The sequence below is a fragment of the Musa acuminata genome, chromosome BXJ1-9, assembly GCF_036884655.1.
Source record: "Musa acuminata AAA Group cultivar baxijiao chromosome BXJ1-9, Cavendish_Baxijiao_AAA, whole genome shotgun sequence".
In the NCBI taxonomy this organism is placed as follows: Eukaryota; Viridiplantae; Streptophyta; class Magnoliopsida; order Zingiberales; family Musaceae; genus Musa; species Musa acuminata.
The window spans coordinates 11989983-12007842 of record NC_088335.1 but is presented as its reverse complement, the minus strand read 5'-3'; the positions used below and the strand labels follow the sequence as shown (position 1 = coordinate 12007842).

General features: G+C 37.2%; 2 protein-coding genes across 7 annotated transcripts; one reads left to right on the top strand and one right to left on the bottom strand.

The window, feature by feature from the left end:
* LOC135593253 (probable calcium-transporting ATPase 8, plasma membrane-type) lies at nt 1–11667 on the top strand. Of its 3 annotated transcripts, none has more exons than XM_065083147.1 (8): nt 13–378; nt 2456–2487; nt 2738–2792; nt 2869–4802; nt 4990–5148; nt 6011–6182; nt 6285–6583; nt 10948–11667. In XM_065083147.1, exons 1-8 carry the CDS (start codon nt 345–347, stop codon nt 11257–11259), a joined length of 2997 nt encoding a protein of 998 aa, XP_064939219.1. In that variant the 5' UTR covers nt 13–344; the 3' UTR covers nt 11260–11667. The 3 variants fall into 3 exon arrangements, with proteins under 3 accessions (XP_064939218.1, XP_064939219.1, XP_064939217.1); XM_065083145.1 differs by lacking the exon at nt 2456–2487 and adding an exon at nt 549–722; XM_065083146.1 differs by lacking the exon at nt 2456–2487 and having other exon boundaries at nt 1–378.
* LOC135593255 (uncharacterized) lies at nt 10865–17547 on the bottom strand. Of its 4 annotated transcripts, XR_010479475.1 has the most exons (5): nt 17256–17547; nt 15549–15614; nt 14300–14605; nt 14050–14133; nt 12370–12690 (listed from the first exon to the last, which is right to left on the bottom strand). XR_010479475.1 is itself a non-coding variant. In XM_065083149.1 (4 exons), the coding sequence occupies exons 1-4, from the start codon at nt 17444–17446 to the stop codon at nt 11458–11460; spliced, it is 624 nt and encodes a 207-aa protein (XP_064939221.1). In that variant the 5' UTR covers nt 17447–17547; the 3' UTR covers nt 10865–11457. The 4 variants fall into 4 exon arrangements, 3 of the variants coding, with proteins under 3 accessions (XP_064939221.1, XP_064939220.1, XP_064939222.1); XM_065083149.1 differs by lacking the exons at nt 12370–12690; nt 14050–14133 and adding an exon at nt 10865–11518; XM_065083148.1 differs by lacking the exon at nt 14050–14133.
* Nucleotides 17548–17860: the final 313 nt, after the last annotated feature.

The following is a 17860-nucleotide window of genomic DNA, read 5'->3' as shown; positions in this document are numbered from 1 at the left end:
GACCCACTCAACGACCTTGGGGACAAATATGAATTCTATTGGGAGAGATCTGTTCCGGTCTTCGCTGTTCCGCACCGCGAGCTGCGGAAGGAAAACGCCTGCCCGACTGGAACGGCTCCCCACCAATGAGCAGCGGGCTTAAGGGAGGAGGAAGCCGAGCGATCACGGGTTGAGAGGGAGTGAAGCGAAGCGGCGGAGACGATGGAGAGCTTCTTGAAGAAGAACTTCGATGTGGCGGCGAAGCACCCGTCGGAGGATGCGCAGCGGCGGTGGCGGAGGGCGGTAGGCGCCGTGGTGAAGAACCGTCGCCGCAGGTTTCGCATGGTCCCCGATCTCGACCAGCGATGCGTCGTCGAGGCCAAGAAGCGGAAGATCCAGGTAACCCAAAATAACATCCCCAAATCCTCTGTGTTTATCTTATCGTCTTTTACGCATCGCGATTGATTCTTGATGCATTTTGCTTCTTTTCCTGCCCTCGATTTACGCATTTCTTTCACTCGGATCGATTCGATCGATCTCGCGCCTCTTTCTCGAGCGGCGGATGTTAGCGTACGGCCCTTCGAGTTTCCACCGCGCGTTCGGTGGACCCAACCCGCCGTCATCAATCGTCCGTGGGAAACGAAGTAAACGGCACCGATGAGAAGCCTGGAAGTTTCCATGAAACTTCTCGGACGACTCACCCCCGTAAATCCGACGGATCGACCGTACGTCGTTATCCCGCGGTACACACTGTCTCCTGATTTTAAACGTTAGCTGACTACTCACCTGATTTTGTCCACAGAATTATTTTTTATTTTCATATATATATATGGTTGTAGAGCGTTCTTTCCAAAATCTCGATCATGTAACAAAAAAAATGATTTTATAATGTCATCCAAAAATAATTGAAAATATATATAAAATAAAAAAATTACAGTGGAGCACACATCAAGAAAAGTACTTTCTCCTGTACTCGATAGACTCGAGAGGATATATATAATAAAGCTTTGGCCTCATGTGTATGGCTCACGCAAACGCGTAGACATACTACAGCATGTGACGGTTGTGGTCGTTGGTGCTGCAGGTCCACCACTTCGAATTAGGAGGATTGATGTATTATAGTGTTTTGTGGGGTCATGGTTGCACTAATCGAGAAAAAGATGGGGTTTATTTTGTGCCGCACACATCGTGTACGGTTCGTCTCCACAACTCCTTTGTGTGGTAACGTAATAGTCAAATAGATTCCTTTCATCCTCTGCGTCATGGATCGCATCAACTGGACGTCGCTCGACTCATTCGTGAGTCACATAGAGCATTATTAATTTGGCTACATGCAGAAAAATATAATTATTTTTTTTTTCTGAACATATGCTTTGATAGCTGGGCTTCGTCCTGCTTTATTGTTTTTGCTTTATTGCTTTATAGGTTACATGTTTGTTGTTTCTTGTTTTTCTTCCATTTAAACATTTTCTTTTCCTAGAAATTTATTGTTCCTGTATATTGCGTGGCGAATATTTTAGCTATAGAACTTCGCCCTTCATAAAACCATAGCACGCGATCAAAGCAGAAAAAGATGGCCTGTTATTTCTTGTTTTATTCCATTTTGACTTTTTCTTAGGGGAACTGATTGTTCCTGTTTTTGAGTGCGGAATATTTTAGCCATAAAACTTCTCCCTTCAGAAATCCACAAGCAGAGATCCAACTGGGAGAGATGACCGATGACAGCCTCGATTAAATTCTTTGCTGGTCCACTTGGAAATTTTAGTTAGTCTCGGTCAGGTTTGGATGGCGTTCAACTAAGCCAGGAATCTTCTGCTTTAGTTCGTGGGACTTACGGGGAATGTTTGAAGCTGCCTTCTTTCAACTCTTGCTTCTACCAAGTTTTCAAGATGGGCGTGCAGCGAAAACTCTCAGGATCTCTCTTACTGAGTCAAACCAGGACAGAACTACAATATTAACTTGATTATTTTGTGTACAGCATGTTCATTCGCTCCACTTTAGCTTCTGTTTAGGATTCGAATGAGCTGAGCTAGCTAGGGTTGATAGGTGGGATGCTTCTTTGTGGTTCTAATCAAGGTCTGAAATTTCGTACCGTACCAGAGCTTCGACGATCGCTCGATACAGTACAGAACGGTATACCGCTCAGTATACCGAGCGGTATATATTTTATATATATATATATATATATATATATATATATATAATATTATTATTCATACCGCCCGTACTGGGTATTATTCGGTATTGCTTACCTTGGTTCTAATACTGGTAAACCATCACCAAGTCCATTACACCACACCTTTTGATCTCCTCCACCCGTCTTGATCAAAATGTATACATGTATATATGTATATATATACATGTATATATATGTATATATATTTTCTGTCAACAAAAGATTGACAGTTTAGATCAATTATTATGATGTGATGAATGGTCTTGATGGCATCCCTAATAAATTTCCTGTGCAAGGCAGGCCTGCGAGGGATCTCTGCTGGGGCCCATGAGGTGCAACCGTTAAATCAGACAAGAAATTGTCACATTATCAAAGCTACTATTTTTTCGCTACTACTAGCATGTAAAGACGAAGTAAAATAACTGCAAGAGACAACATCAACCAGTATCTATCATCTGCTTGTGGTTGTCTTTTGTCAAGATCATTGATTTGGCTGATTTACTTTGTTACTTCGGTTGGAACACCATGCGATAGATGATGAGACATATAGTACTAACATATTTGTAGTTGATGTCTGAACAGGAAAAGATTCGTGTTGCCCTGTATGTGCAGAAGGCTGCTCTGCAATTCATTGACGGTACGAACTCCACCGCTGCAAGTCTCAAATGTACTTGTCTAATTCTGGTTATCAATCGATCTTTGCCTTCGTGCAGCTGGTGCAAAAACCAATCACCAGCTTTCAGAAGAGGTCAGACAAGCTGGTTACTTCATCAACCCTGATGAATTGGCATCCATTGCACGCGGACATGATAAGAAGAGTTTGAAGAACCATGGAGGAGTCAGTGGGATTGCAAGAGAAGTCTGTGTTTCACTTGATTCTGGTATCAGAACAAGTGACCTGCCCATCAGACAGAACATCTATGGTCTCAACCAATACGTTGAGAAGCCGCCAAGAAGCTTTTGGAAGTTCGTATGGGATGCATTGCATGATTTGACATTGATCATCCTCATGATCTGCGCATTGATATCTGTGGTTGTGGGGCTTGCGACTGAAGGGTGGCCCAAGGGTATGTACGATGGGCTGGGAATTATTCTCAGCATTTTCTTGGTCGTTGTAGTCACTTCGGTCAGCGACTACAAACAATCATTACAGTTCAGAGATTTGGACAAAGAAAAGGAGAAGATCTTCATTCAAGTAACCAGAGATGGCTACCGACAAAAGGTATCTATTTATGATTTAGTCGTCGGAGATATTGTTCATCTTTCGATTGGAGATCGAGTTCCAGCCGATGGGCTATATGTTTCTGGATATGCTTTGTTGATAGATTCATCAAGCTTGTCCGGGGAAAGTGAGCCAGTGTATGTTTCTCAAGAAAAACCTTTCCTACTAGCAGGGACTAAAGTGCAAGATGGCTCTGCCAGAATGCTGGTTACCTCCGTTGGAATGAGGACCGAGTGGGGAAAACTAATGGAAACATTATGTCAGGGTGGGGAGGATGAAACACCTCTTCAGGTTAAGCTGAATGGTGTTGCGACAATAATTGGGAAGATCGGTTTAGCATTTGCAACAATGACATTCTGTGTTCTTTTAGGAAGATTTTTAGCTGACAAGGCATATCACCATGGCTTCAAGTGGTTTCCAAATGATGCTTTGACAATACTAAACTACTTTGCTATCTCTGTTACTATAATCGTTGTTGCAGTTCCTGAGGGGCTACCTCTGGCTGTAACATTGAGTCTCTCCTTTGCAATGAAAAAGCTCATGGACGAAAAGGCACTGGTGCGGCATTTATCAGCATGTGAGACCATGGGATCTGCTAATTGCATTTGCACAGATAAAACTGGTACGCTGACGACTAACCACATGGTTGTTGATAAGATATGGATTTGTCAAGTATCCAAGTCATTTAAGGGCAGTGAAACTGCTATATATTTAAAATCCAAGATCTCTGAGAAAGTTTTAGCAGTTCTTTTGCAATGTATATTTCAGAATAGTGGTTCGGAGGTGGTAAGAGGGAAAGATGGTAAGAACACCATCCTTGGTACCCCGACAGAAACAGCATTGTTGGAGTTTGGTTTGGAGTTTGAAGGACTCGTAGAATCCCAGCATCAGGACTGCAAGAAATTGAAAGTTGAGCCTTTTAATTCAGTTAAAAAGAAGATGTCTGCGCTCATTAAATTACCTGGTGGAAGAGTTCGTGCTTTCTGCAAAGGCGCATCTGAAATTATCCTGCAAATGTGTGACCAGCTAATTAATAGTGATGGAAACACTATTCTGTTGTCCAAAAAGCAGAAGGAGGACATCATGAATGTGATTAATAGTTTTGCCTGTGAAGCATTAAGAACACTTTGTTTGGCCTTCAAGGATATAACTAATCAGGAGGCCGAAGAAATTCCTGCCACTGGTTACACACTGATAGCTGTTTTTGGAATCAAAGATCCAGTCCGCCCAGGAGTCAAGGAAGCTGTTCAGACTTGTATTGCTGCTGGTATCAAAGTGCGGATGGTAACTGGAGATAACATAAATACAGCCAAGGCCATAGCAAAAGAGTGTGGCATACTGACAGAGGATGGTTTAGCCATAGAAGGACCAGAATTTCGAAACAAGAGCCCCGAAGAGATGAAAGATTTAATACCAAAAATTCAGGTTTCTTTCATAACTCTACCACAGATACAATTTGAGAACTACTAACCTGCATTCCTGTTGCTTATTGAGCCATCAGACAACCTGAGATGTAGCCTCAAATATGCAACTTATAGTTGTGGCTGTGCCTTATATTTAACATCATAAACTCTTCTCGATCAGCTAGCCTACATTTCCTTGTTAATTACAGGTAATGGCCCGATCTTTGCCTTTGGACAAACATACTTTAGTGACAAACTTGAGGAGGATGTTTAAAGAAGTCGTAGCTGTGACGGGTGATGGCACTAATGATGCTCCAGCACTACATGAGGCGGACATTGGTCTTGCAATGGGTGTTGCTGGCACAGAGGTATGCTTTGTTGCCACTCTCAGGTTTCTTTCCTGATTATGCATGTCACAGTTGCAAGAGACCACATTGTGTTGTATCATATTCTTGAAGACATTAAAAAATGTTTTATTTTGAGAAAAAAAATCATGGGCCACTCCTTGTACAATAAGGGACGGAGATTTGATCTTTCATGACAATTTTACCATGGTAGAAGAAATTAACATCTCTGATCCCAGTTGCATATAACCATGCAGAGAATCTAAAGTTGTCTAGTACCAAAATTATCTTCCTCTGATATCTGTCTCTCTGAATTTTAGTCTGTTTGGAAGGTTTTGGTTTAATTTTATCTAACAAATGTAGTGTTTGTATTATCTGACATTTGGTTTTTGGTACTTAAACCATCTTAGTTTAATAAGTTAAGAAGTTGGGTTACCTAGTACCAAAATTATATTATATTTGATTTTATGAACCAGATTGCAGTTTCCAATTTCATGCTCCAAGTTTGCAGTATTATGTTTTATATTCAAGTAAAATTTGTGATGACAGAAATAGTTTTGAATTTTGGTTATCATCTAGAGAGGAAAAGATGTACCAGGTGCTCATCTAGTGGCAGTTTATTACAGAATGCAACTTTTTTTATGTACATACTACATAGTATGGGCAGAGAGAAAAATACTTAAAGCAACATGATCTAGACCGGCTTACTAGCTAACAAATATAAGTATATAATTGTTTGTAATAGTGCAGTGGATTAAGATATTTCCCCATTTTGTGAACGAGTTGCAGAAAAGATGATATTATGTTTAGACCCTTCAAGTTGAATCCTTTGCTGTTTTCTCCTTAGAATAATGTGCAGTGAATTTGCATTACGCATCATGTGCAGGTAGCTAAAGAGAGTGCTGATGTGATTGTATTGGACGATAACTTTACTACTATAATTAATGTCACCAAATGGGGTCGTGCGGTTTACATCAATATCCAAAAGTTTGTGCAATTCCAGCTGACTGTTAATGTGGTTGCTCTGATGCTCAATTTTGTTTCTGCATGTATAACAGGTACTCCTGATCCTCATTACAAATATTTACCTTTCACCATGTATAGAAGATTTTATAGTTATTCCAAGTTAATTATGCAATTTTCATGGTATGCAACTTTAGGGAGTGCTCCACTCACTGCTGTTCAGTTGCTTTGGGTCAACATGATTATGGACACATTAGGTGCTCTAGCATTAGCAACAGAACCCCCAAATAATGATATGATGAAAAGACCACCTGTTGGCCGGGATGAAAATTTCATCACCAAGGTCATGTGGAGAAATATAATCGGCCAGAGTATATTTCAGCTGATTGTACTAGGAGCTCTGATGTTTGATGGGAAAAAACTTCTGAGACTTGAAGATCCAAATTCTGACATTGTTCTCAACACATTCATATTCAACACGTTCGTGTTTTGCCAGGTAAGTCTTGATATTTAGTTCCAGTAATTTATAGTCATTTAGTACATTACTTGATAAAACAGTGTTTGGTCTTGGATCTTTATATAGCTGATTACATACTTTTAATTTTTGGTCCAGCTATATTTTGATGATTCTTCAGTTCTAAATGTTTCCACCAAGATTATATTGAACCATGCTCTTTCATGCATTAATCGTTGCTAAATATAGTTGCAACTTATATATTGAGATGGTTCCCTCATATTCTTCAAAAAGAAAAAAGATGTTTCTATGATCCTTTTGGAAGTAAATTCTGAATCTGGTAGATCTAATTGCAGCAAGTTTGTGTCCTTGGGTTCGGATTCATTATCTAGTTTTGTACTTGATTTTGGAGAGTGGAGATATTAAAATGAATCAGGAACTATGTGCACCAATAGCAGTGATATTAGAGGCTTAATGTTGAGGAAATAATAGATTTTGGAGCTTGGGCTCGTATGGGAATTGTCCAAACAAGGTGAAAATTAGACATCTTATATTTACAGGATATCACCACATAGGTATCATTATGGTTCTCTGTGTCTTGCTCTAGATATTTCTCTCTCATGAGACGTAGAAGAGAGTCGTTTATCTGGTGATGTTAAGGTTTAAGAAACATTTGTCTGTTACAAGTCTTGAACTTCTATTAGTTCTCGCCTTGTGTTATTGTTAAGGGATCTGGTAGAACAGGCTTGCAAATCTTATATATACTAAAGGCTTACAAGCTAGTTCACCTATAGAACATTACAGAGTTTTTCCATGGTGGAAAATAACTTAAAAGGTGTTAGTCAAAGTATGGTTTTATGGAAAACTTAACTACATCCTGTTTTCTGCAGTTTGTGACATCTTATGCTCTTTAAGACAACCATGACCATCTTACCTTTTTCATGGTAAGGATACTATGAAATGCAAAAACAATTATTAATTAGTCCCTTCGGGAGGCACTTCATAAATCATTACAGCTCAAGGAAAAATAAAGAGAAAAAAAATGAAGAATTAGTATATGATGCAATCTGGTCCGAAACTCCTAACTAAGGATTGCCAAAACAGATCAGTGGTCTAGTACCATGAATGTTTAGATCCATGCTCTTTCATGCATTAATCGTTGCTAAATCATAGTTGCAACTTATATATTGAGATGGTTCCCTCGTATTCTTGAAAAAAAAAATGTTTCTATGATCCTTTTGGAAGTAAATTCTGAATCTGGTGGATCTAATTGCAGCAAGTTTGTGTCCTTGGGTTCGGATTCATTATCTAGTTTTGTACTTGGTTTTGGAGAGTGGAGATATTAAAGTGAATCAGGAACTATGTACACCAACAGCAATGATATTAGAGGCTTAATGTTGAGGAAATAATAGATTTTGGAGCTTGGGATCGTATGGGAATTGTCTAAATAAGGTGAAAATGAGACATATCTATTTACAGGATATCACCACATAGGTATCATTATGGTCCCATATGTCTTGCTCCAGATATTTCTTGAGACGTTGAAGAGAGTCGTTTATCAGGTGATGTTAAGGTTTAAGAAACATTTTTCTGCTATAAGTCTTGAACTTCCATTAGTTCTCGCCTTGTGTTATTGTTAAGGGAGCTGGTAGAACAGGCTTGCAAATCTTATATATACTAAAGGCTTACAAGCTAGTTCACCTATAGAACATTACGGAGTTTTTCCATGATGGAAAATAACTTCAAAGGTATTGCTCTAAGTATGGTTTTATGAAAAACTTAACTACATCCTGTTTTCTGCAGTTTGTGACATCTTATGCTCTTTAAGACAACCATGACCATCTTGCCTTTTTCATGGTAAAGATACTATGAAATGTAAAAATAATTATTAATTAATCCCTTCAGGAGGCACTTCATAAATCATTACAGCTCAAGGAAAAATAAAGAGAAAAAAAATGGAGAATTAGTATATGATGCAATCTGGTCCTAAACTCCTAACTAAGGATTGCCAAAACAGATCAATGGTCTAGTACCATGAATGTTTAGATCCATACTCTTTCATGCATTAATCGTTGCTAAATCATAGTTGCAACTTATATATTGAGATGGTTCCCTCGTATTCTTGAAAAAAAAATGTTTCTATGATCCTTTTGGAAGTAAATTCTGAATCTGGTGGATCTAATTGCAGCAAGTTTGTGTCCTTGGGTTCGGATTCATTATCTAGTTTTGTACTTGGTTTTGGAGAGTGGAGATATTAAAGTGAATCAGGAACTATGTACACCAACAACAATGATATTAGAGGCTTAATGTTGAGGAAATAATAGATTTTGAAGCTTGGGCTCATATGGGAATTGTCTAAACAAGGTGAAAATGAGACGTATCTATTTACAGGATATCACCACATAGGTATCATTATGGTCCTATGTGTCTTGCTCCAGATATTTCTCTCTGATGAGATGTTGAAGAGAGTCGTTTATCAGGTGATGTTAAGGTTTAAGAAACATTTTTCTGCTACAAGTCTTGAACTTCCATTAGTTCTCGCCTTGTGTTATTGTTAAGGGATCTAGTAGAACAGGCTTGCAAATCTTATATATACTAAAGGCTTACAAGCTAGTTCACCTATAGAACATTACAGAGTTTTTCCATGGTGGAAAATAACTTAAAAGGTGTTAGTCAAAGTATGGTTTTATGGAAAACTTAACTACATCCTGTTTTCTACAATTTATGACATCTTATGCTCTTTAAGACAACCATGATCATCTTGCGTTTTTCATGATAAGGATACTATGAAATGTAAAAACAATTATTAATTAGTCCCTTCAGGAGGCACTTCGTGAATCATTACAGCTCAAGGAAAAATAAAGAGAAAAAAAATGGAGAATTAGTATATGATGCAATCTGGTCCTAAACTCCTAATTAAGACTTGCCAAAACAGATCAGTGGTCTAGTACCATGAATGCTTAGATCACAAGGATGGGGTTTCCTTATAGATCAAAGTGTGTACAAGCTTATGTGTAATGGAAAATCTATTCATTCCGATACAGAGATTTGGCAAAGCAATTCTAAGAATGTTAGTGTTGACTCTACTGAGTCATGGTTGGTTTATAGTTGAAATCTGACTACAATATAGTGATAGTTAGATAAGATACGTGAGTACTTTTCAGTTTGAGCCAATACATCATTTTCTCATGCACTATTCCCGAATAGACACATGGCCTAGGAAATTAATGCATCCTACTATTGACAAACAGTATTTCTATATATGTCATATATATCCAAAAGTACTTGAATGTTATATTGCAATTATGAAAGCAATTAAGCACCAAAAATACAGTAATGCAAGCATCAAGCATATTATTGTCAGTATTTCTATATATAACACTTACGTACCCCAGAAGACTTGAACGTTATATTGCAGTTCATGAGAGCAACTAGGCTCCAAAAATACAGAAATGCAAGTATCAAGCATATTATTGGCTCAATCCATGCTGTGTAAATGTATATATTGCATAGATAGGTATATTTGACATCATGATACTTGCATATACGTATCCATACATAAAAACATGCATAATTTTATAGGTTTACACATGATGGTTAAGGAAACTGTAACCTTATATATTCTGAAACTAAGCAAGCGATTGCCTGTCATAACAATGCACTATGTGACAAGTTCCAACATTCTTAAATTGGTGGGTTCCAGCAGTGGCTTTGAATGTCTACCTTTATCTGATTACAGATTCAGAGACCTTATTCACTTAATTCCATCACTACATCAGGTTCTTGTAAGGTAAACGAAAGGTCACTCGAGCAAGGTTTGTCGTATCATACCGTACCGGCATTTCGACCTGGGTTCGGTATGGTACGGTACCAGTGTACCAGGTGGTACATCAGGGCGTACCGAGCGATACACCCTGGTGTACCGAATAATTTTATACTTTTTCATACTGTAACAGTGCTACAGTATAGTACTGTATCACTGTAACGGTACCGGTCGGTCCGCATACCGGTAATTTGTCGGATCGGTACGTACTGTCTGATACGGGCGGTATATTTCAGTATGACAGACCTTGCACTCGAGTACTAAAAGTTGCCAAGTTTAGGCTTTCGTGGTACGGTGATTTTTACCGTTCCTCTCTTTTGATATGATAACATAGATTTTGAAGATTTTCAAAGTCATTTAGTGGTTATTGGTAGTAAAAGAGCTAATGTTTCCATTTAGAAACTAAGCTTTTAGCATCTTCAAAATCACATGAAAGATTTCCAGTTTGCTATGTTTTTCCAGTAAATCAAAGCCGATCCCAGGAAGGGGATAGCTTGCAATTAATCGGATGAAGCATTTTTCCTCTTCATATCACTCAATTATAGTGTATCAATCTGAATTTAACTTGATACCTCTGCTTCAGGTCTTCAATGAGATAAATAGCCGTGAGATGGAGAAGATCAATGTGCTACATGGAATCTTAAGCAACTGGATCTTTGTGGCCATCTTAACATCGACAATAATATTCCAAGTGATCATAGTGGAACTCCTTGGTCCCTTTGCAAGCACAAAGCCTCTAAGTTGGCAATTATGGTTGATCAGCGTAATGATCGGCTCCATCAGCATTATTGTTGCAATTATCTTGAAGTGGATTCCAGTTGAATCAAACAAGTGCACCACAGTTCATCACCAGAATGGCTATGAGGCACTCCCTAGTGGTCCAGAAGCAGTATAAAGCACCGAAGAAGAGCACACCGACACTTTTCTGAGTCTGACCACAATTTTTTTCCTTGTTTGGGTTTAAATTTGAGGGTGCTAAATGGTGTCATATTGCATCATTCTCTTGCAAACATGACGATAGATCTTCTTGCACCAGGACAAAGAAACTTCACAGAAAGACCATCTTGCATTTTGAGATCCAATTCTTCAAGAGCTATATCTGACGGAATTTTACTTTTGTCCTTCTTTCAGGAAAATAAACGTCCAGATGTGCTCTGCAGTTAATAAATTGAGTCATCAGTTGTACATAACTCTGATTTGCTTTAGGTTTGAGCTTGAGAGTCTCTGTTCCATGTCAGACAAATGTGACATTTGGATTGGAAAACATGCTTCATGATTAATAAACATATTGAGATTAAATCCATGCTTTGACACAGATTTTTTGCTTTCAAATTTTGGCTCAACAAACTTTCTCTCAGGTTGTGTGTCATGTACTTGAGAGAGAGAGAGAGAGAGAGAGAGAGAGATATGCATTTACAATCTCGGTTATTCAACGCAGGTAGCAAATGATGCATTTACAATCCATATCTGATATCCAGGTTCCAACATTAGGATGAGAAACTTGTGCTGTCTTGCACATTAACCATCATAGAATTGTTCAGTTGTTTCAATGGGGGAAAACCTAAAACCAAAAGAAAGCACCAAACAGAACACAAGTAGATCTGTGTTGACAGTAGATTTTCTAGTTGGTAATATTCTTGATGTTGAGTGAAACTGTAGGTCAGATCTAACCTTAAATGCTTGCTTGAGCAGTAAGGAGAAACCTTAATGTAAAGCGTAACTATTGTTTGCAGAAAGAACTTGAACAAGTAAATCACAGTTAAAACTCTCACTAAACAATGTTTTGCACGCTTAAAAATATTGGCATAAGAACACAAATGAGTAAGTTGCTAATAAATTGCTAATCAGATACTTCTATGTTCATATTGGATCGTCCATTGAGATAGCAGAAATACCAGCAATTTTATGCCATGCAATCGGCACAAAATTTTCATGTAGTTTTAATCATATAATTGATCTTATGCTTCTCATTCTAGTTTGCATCTTATTCCTCAAGAAACAAGAATTCATGCCAAAGTTCTTCCTTATACACTTCATCTAATCATTAAGCAGTATATACTTGGATAAATATTTTTTGTAATATCACATAAACAAAAAAGGCAAAGGTGCACAAACAAGCAAAGATCGTGTTGTTATCGTAATTACAAGTAGGAAGTCTCAGAGGGATCAGATTCAAGCTGGCCTCACATCACAATATGTTGCTAGAGGATCCTCAGGTCAAGGTGTAGGGATGATCATGAACAAAATGATGTCCACGTGTTACCGAGATGACTCTGTAAGTTTGCTGACAAAAAACTTTCCTATATCTTCAGTAACTACATTGCTCCTGTCAAAACCAAAGATAAGTTCCAAATAAGAGCTAATGACTTTTTTATTTAATTTAACCATAATGAGCTGACCCGTGTACACAACTGAGGTGATAGCTTTTCTGATATTTGTAAATCAGTACATTGTTATATTTACACAAAATTGAAAACCATAATAGCTGTGCACTACTTAAACATGGAAAGAGTTGATCGATACTGCACTAAATTTCATAGACGAGTGGGATCTTTAAAAGCAGAGAGACTAGGAGAAAAATGAATTCCCATATCACAGTATATACCAAGCATTGACTGTATTGTTAAGGTCCAACTGCTCACCAATATGCAGCATGTCACTGTTTTGAAAAACATTGACACTTCAACCAATTCTCATTATTTTCCACATAACAACATTTCGTACCGTACTGGTCCAATAGAGATTTGTAAGGGATTGATACCCAAGATTTATTTCATGCCAGAGAGAGTTCTGGTATACCGTCGAACAATCTGACAGACCTCATATTGGCTAGGGTCTTATACACTGGACCAACTCTATATTATTCAAGCAATTCGGATAATCCTTTTTGCAATAAGTTTAGCTATTCAAACTTTTCGTTTATAAATCTTAATATCAAGGCATTATTTGTGAATTTGGCTAATATAGAAAATATATGAGATTACATGTAAAAGCAAGAAAACAGATATCTGAGTATGTATGTTTATTCATTTTGCTGAAAGACCATATGAAGAAACTTTCTTTCTATTGCTATGACTATGTTATACACAAAGTTTCAAGTTTGTTGGGGCTAGTACTCTGACTTCACAATTGTAGCACCTGAAATATTACAGTCTTGTCATGCATGTTATATAAGCAACTTCCAAGAAAAGCAATGTGAAAAAGTAAATGACTCATAATTAAATGAGCAGTAACAGGCTCAGAACTAAGTGAACAGTTAATCAAACATCTAAACTCCTTATGTACTTGTTGATGTCATGAACAGACTCGATGGAAAAATTGACATATTACATCTTGATTCTAGCTATTTGTCCTCAGTATTGTGACTTCTAAATTGACAAATCATTCTTGTCAACTGCTCACTTATATCTCATTTTTCCAAGATATGGAAAAGCTTCAATTTGTTCAAACTAAACAGTTCTTTTTGGTAATTACATGCAAATAAAAAGCAAACACAAGAGCTTGAGAGAATCAATTGTAACAGCCTAATAAGATATACAAATAACTTATTTGTTGATAATATTGGAGTATACATCTATATTTTTCTAATTGTATACAATTCCGTTACAAAAATGTTTCAACTCATGCCCCAAAAAAGGTCAGGATTTAGCAACTCATCAGTCCTAAAAACGAAGTCAGGATTAACCTTGTCGTATTGGCTTCATATGCAATTTGGCTGAAAGTAGCAGTAAAAAACTACAAATAGACCTTTTTAAGCCATGGATGGATGCTGGAAAACACAATAAAAAAGCAATCAGATCACGTGGAAGTGCTTGCCGATGTCACTCAAAATATCATTTAAACATCATGAAATACCAGTCAATTAATATATATAGCGGCATAAACTTTTGGCCCACCCTACCCAGAAAGAGAAAAATTAAGTCGATAAAACTAACCTCCCACTGAGCTGTGGTGGAACTAACAAGCCACCCTTTGTGTTGGGAACATTTCTTAGACGTCGTAATTGTCCTCTGGAATGCTTACTAGATGGTTGAGGAAAGGTGGAACCATCTGATTCTCTCTTTCGTGATGCAGTTTCTGCAAGTGCAGCAGCAACTCTAGAGGAGTGATCAGTACCAACCATTTGGCTTGATTGGTAGGATTGAGTAGCAAAAAGAACTGATACATCTAGAAGTCCTTCCAATGAAGGTGGCGGCAAGGGGGGGACTACAGTTGAAGGTTGATTTGCTGCTATGGGGATCCTGTAGATATATTCAGAAAGAAAAAGAGAAAGTTATGAAACTTCGAGAGCAGTAAAACATTGATATAACTATACAAATTCAATTCTTCCACTACATAACTTTGTAATCGCCTACTTAATCCACACTAACAAATAGCGGCCCTCTGCCATGAAGAACATTTGTCAGCCAGTATGAAGTTCATGATTGAATCCAAAAGTAGCAGTCATCATGGCATTTGCAAATATTCATTTACTCTAGCTAGAGAGTCAGTCATACAGAAATTATATAAGGAGGCGAACTATGAGATATTGTTTAAACTTCATCACTCCAACCACCCCCAACACCCCAACCCAATAAAAAACCAGAAAAAAATAGAACAAGCAAAACACTAAGAAAATCATAACAAATGTTAGAGCAAAATAGGCCACCACGTCTAGAAACTCAACTTTTTGTTTCTGTTTACTTAATTCTGAAATAAGTCCACCTGAACATTCAGAATAAGAAAAAAACTGCATCAATGTTACTCTATCTAACATACAATCTCAATATGACAAAGAGCATGAAGATGAAAAAAATTTACCTTGTCATGCATAAATAATAAGTTATTATCTTCCAGTCTGTGACTTAGTTGGCCACAAGGACCAAGAGGTAAGACTTATTTTTCTCAAAAGTCATACACCAAAATCTAAATCAGATAGCTCTGGAAACACTTCAGTGATAAAAGAAACTAAAGACAAACCAACAAGATGTTCTTACTCATTCCAGATAGAGTTCTTAATCTACAGCGGCCTTTATATCTATGCAACAAAAACAGTTCCTGCGACGCAAGTTCTTAATTCCTAGCAAGTGAGCTAACATAAAATTATATCATGTGCTCACTCCATGTTAATGAGAACAAATATTATATCATTGCAGTGCTATGCAAGTCTTCCCATGAAATTCCTGAACAAGAATATAACTTAACTTTTGTACATTCTCTTTGGTCCTTGTTGCATGAAATTCACCTATCTCCAAGGAGCACCTAGCATGCCTACAAGAGTAATTCAGTAATTTAGCATTTTAACCTAGATCACCCAACGTCACTAAAAATTTTATAGAAAGTAACATTGACTGCAATTGAGCTACATTGTCTAATTACTGATCCTTAGTTACACAGGTAACTATCAATCAAATTGCATACTGGTCCATTAATATTTAAAATAATGCTTGTATTTTAACTACATCATGAATGATTGATTATAAAATATTAAATAAACACATTTTTTCTTTCTTGAACACCACTATATTACATCTTTAGAATTAAATTACAACCTTTAATAAATAGCTTAAATAGACATACAAGTTTTTCCTCCTTTCTTTACATTTCTCCATTCACTATCCTAACATGTAAAGTTGATAGTCAGTGTTATAGTTGATCGACCTGGTAAAAACCAAATTAAACTCAGTAAACATTTGTTTCGTGTTTAATCATCCACTCTAGTAGTCACATAATATGGCCTATAAGTTTAGTTTCATGAGTTCATGTGATTCTAAATATGTCCTTTGTTCAGTATAAAATGGTACCCAAACACTTCTTCCTCCAATATCAATCATTTTTCTTTATTATAATTCATTGGTAAACATAATCAAAGTTCTATGCATTTTAATGTCCCAATAAGTTGTCAAATTTTATGCACTCTATAGTCGATTCTACATAGCTATTTATGGTCCTTTTGCCTCATTTTCAGTTATTTTATAAACTTATCTTTAGCTATTTATGGTCCTTTTGCATCAATTTTAGTAATTTTATAAACTTATCTTTTGAGCTAACGATTCTATTTTTTAGCTTTAAACTCCATTACTGAAAGGATGTTGATTTATGATTTGTAAAAGTAGCTCCTCTATGCTACCTTATTCTCGACAACATTTACAAGCACCCTTTGATCTTTGTTTCATATGAAATATGACACTACCAAAATCTCCAATATTTCTTTCTCCCATAATAACAAGTTTATAAACGTTTCCCTTTCCAAATTAGTTAACCCACTAGCTTAAAATAATGATAATGGATAAGAGACAAGAATCTTTTTTCAGGGAAAAGTGCTACGCATTCCAATCACCTTAACAATGTCAAAGTGGAATTCAGTGACTTAATATGTCCATACTCAAATGCTTAATGATTTATTTAACAGCATCCTTTTTCTTCTTTGTTATCTCCTTCTGAATTGTGCTTTAATGTACATTAGAATAACCAAAATGAACAATGCATTTACTGTAAAATTCCATTTCCCGTATTAACACTTGCTCAAGATTTGTATGTGCGTTCTCCTTATTCTTCTCGCTCTCCTTGGTGAAGTAGTAGCACTAATTTGGAATCCTACAGAAAGAAAATTTACGGATTATAACCTATCATCCATTATAGTTCCATGTCATAACTCGAACTGCTGCCTTTCAACAATACGCGTTTGGAAGAATTGCAGACATCGGTAACCATCACAATATAATTACGATGAACGAGTATGTCGAAATATTACAGCACTACTAACTAATTGGAACCCAACGTCGATGTTGTTCGTAGAGGAGAATAGAAGGGTTCAAAACCCATAACTAAAAGAAAGGATAGGTCGAACGAAAATAAGCTGATTCGCACAGAAATCAAACGGAGAAAAACAAGCAAACGAAAGACGATTACTGGTTCTGGCGATTGGGGAGTGGGATCAAAGGCGGCAGCGGGCGCGTCGACGGAGGGGAGAGCGAAGGAGCAGCCGATTCCATCTGTTGCTTCCCCTTTTCTTCTCCTTTTTCCTGCAATTCGATCTCTTCTTCTTCTTCTTCTTCTTCTTCTTCTTCTTCTTCCGAAGAGGCGTAATCCACGAGCGACATCTCTCTCTCTCTCTCTCTCTCTCTCTCTCTCTCTCTTAAAACAGGAGAGTCGCTCGCTCCCCGTCTCTCTCTTCTCTCTCTCTCTCTCTCTCTCGCTCACGTGTTTCCTTTTGGGGTATTATTTGGTGCTTAAGACTCTATCGACTACTCTTTGAGAATCGGATCCTATTAGGTAGGATCCGAACCCGTTTAAATGAGTACAACTGCGGTGTCACAAGTTGACTTGAATTTCATCAAATCAAATTAATGATCAAATTTTATATTATTAGATTAAAAATATTAAAAGAAAAACTCTTCGGATGGTATCATTGAAAAAAAAAAATCTCATAAAAATATATATGAGCAAAAAGATCTCTTTATCGTCTTTAGTTAAAATAATTAATCTTAGCAAAAGCCTCTTATCTTTACCATTAG

What these genes read in the sequence shown, in the direction of transcription:
- LOC135593253 (XM_065083145.1), top strand. Translation starts at nt 202, where the DNA reads ATGGAGAGCTTCTTGAAGAAGAACTTCGATGTGGCGGCGAAGCACCCG. An exon ending in CCAAGAAGCGGAAGATCCAG is followed by an intron (nt 379 to 548) that starts GTAACCCAAAAT and finishes GGCGGATGTTAG; the next exon opens with CGTACGGCCCTTCGAGTTTC. An exon ending in ATTTAATACCAAAAATTCAG is followed by an intron (nt 4,803 to 4,989) that starts GTTTCTTTCATA and finishes TGTTAATTACAG; the next exon opens with GTAATGGCCCGATCTTTGCC.
- LOC135593255 (XM_065083148.1), bottom strand. Translation starts at nt 17,446, where the DNA reads ATGTCGCTCGTGGATTACGCCTCTTCGGAAGAAGAAGAAGAAGAAGAA. An exon ending in ACCAAAGAGAATGTACAAAA is followed by an intron (nt 14,606 to 15,548) that starts GTTAAGTTATAT and finishes ATATATCTACAG; the next exon opens with GATCCCCATAGCAGCAAATC. An exon ending in CCACCACAGCTCAGTGGGAG is followed by an intron (nt 12,691 to 14,299) that starts GTTAGTTTTATC and finishes TGGTTTTGACAG; the next exon opens with GAGCAATGTAGTTACTGAAG.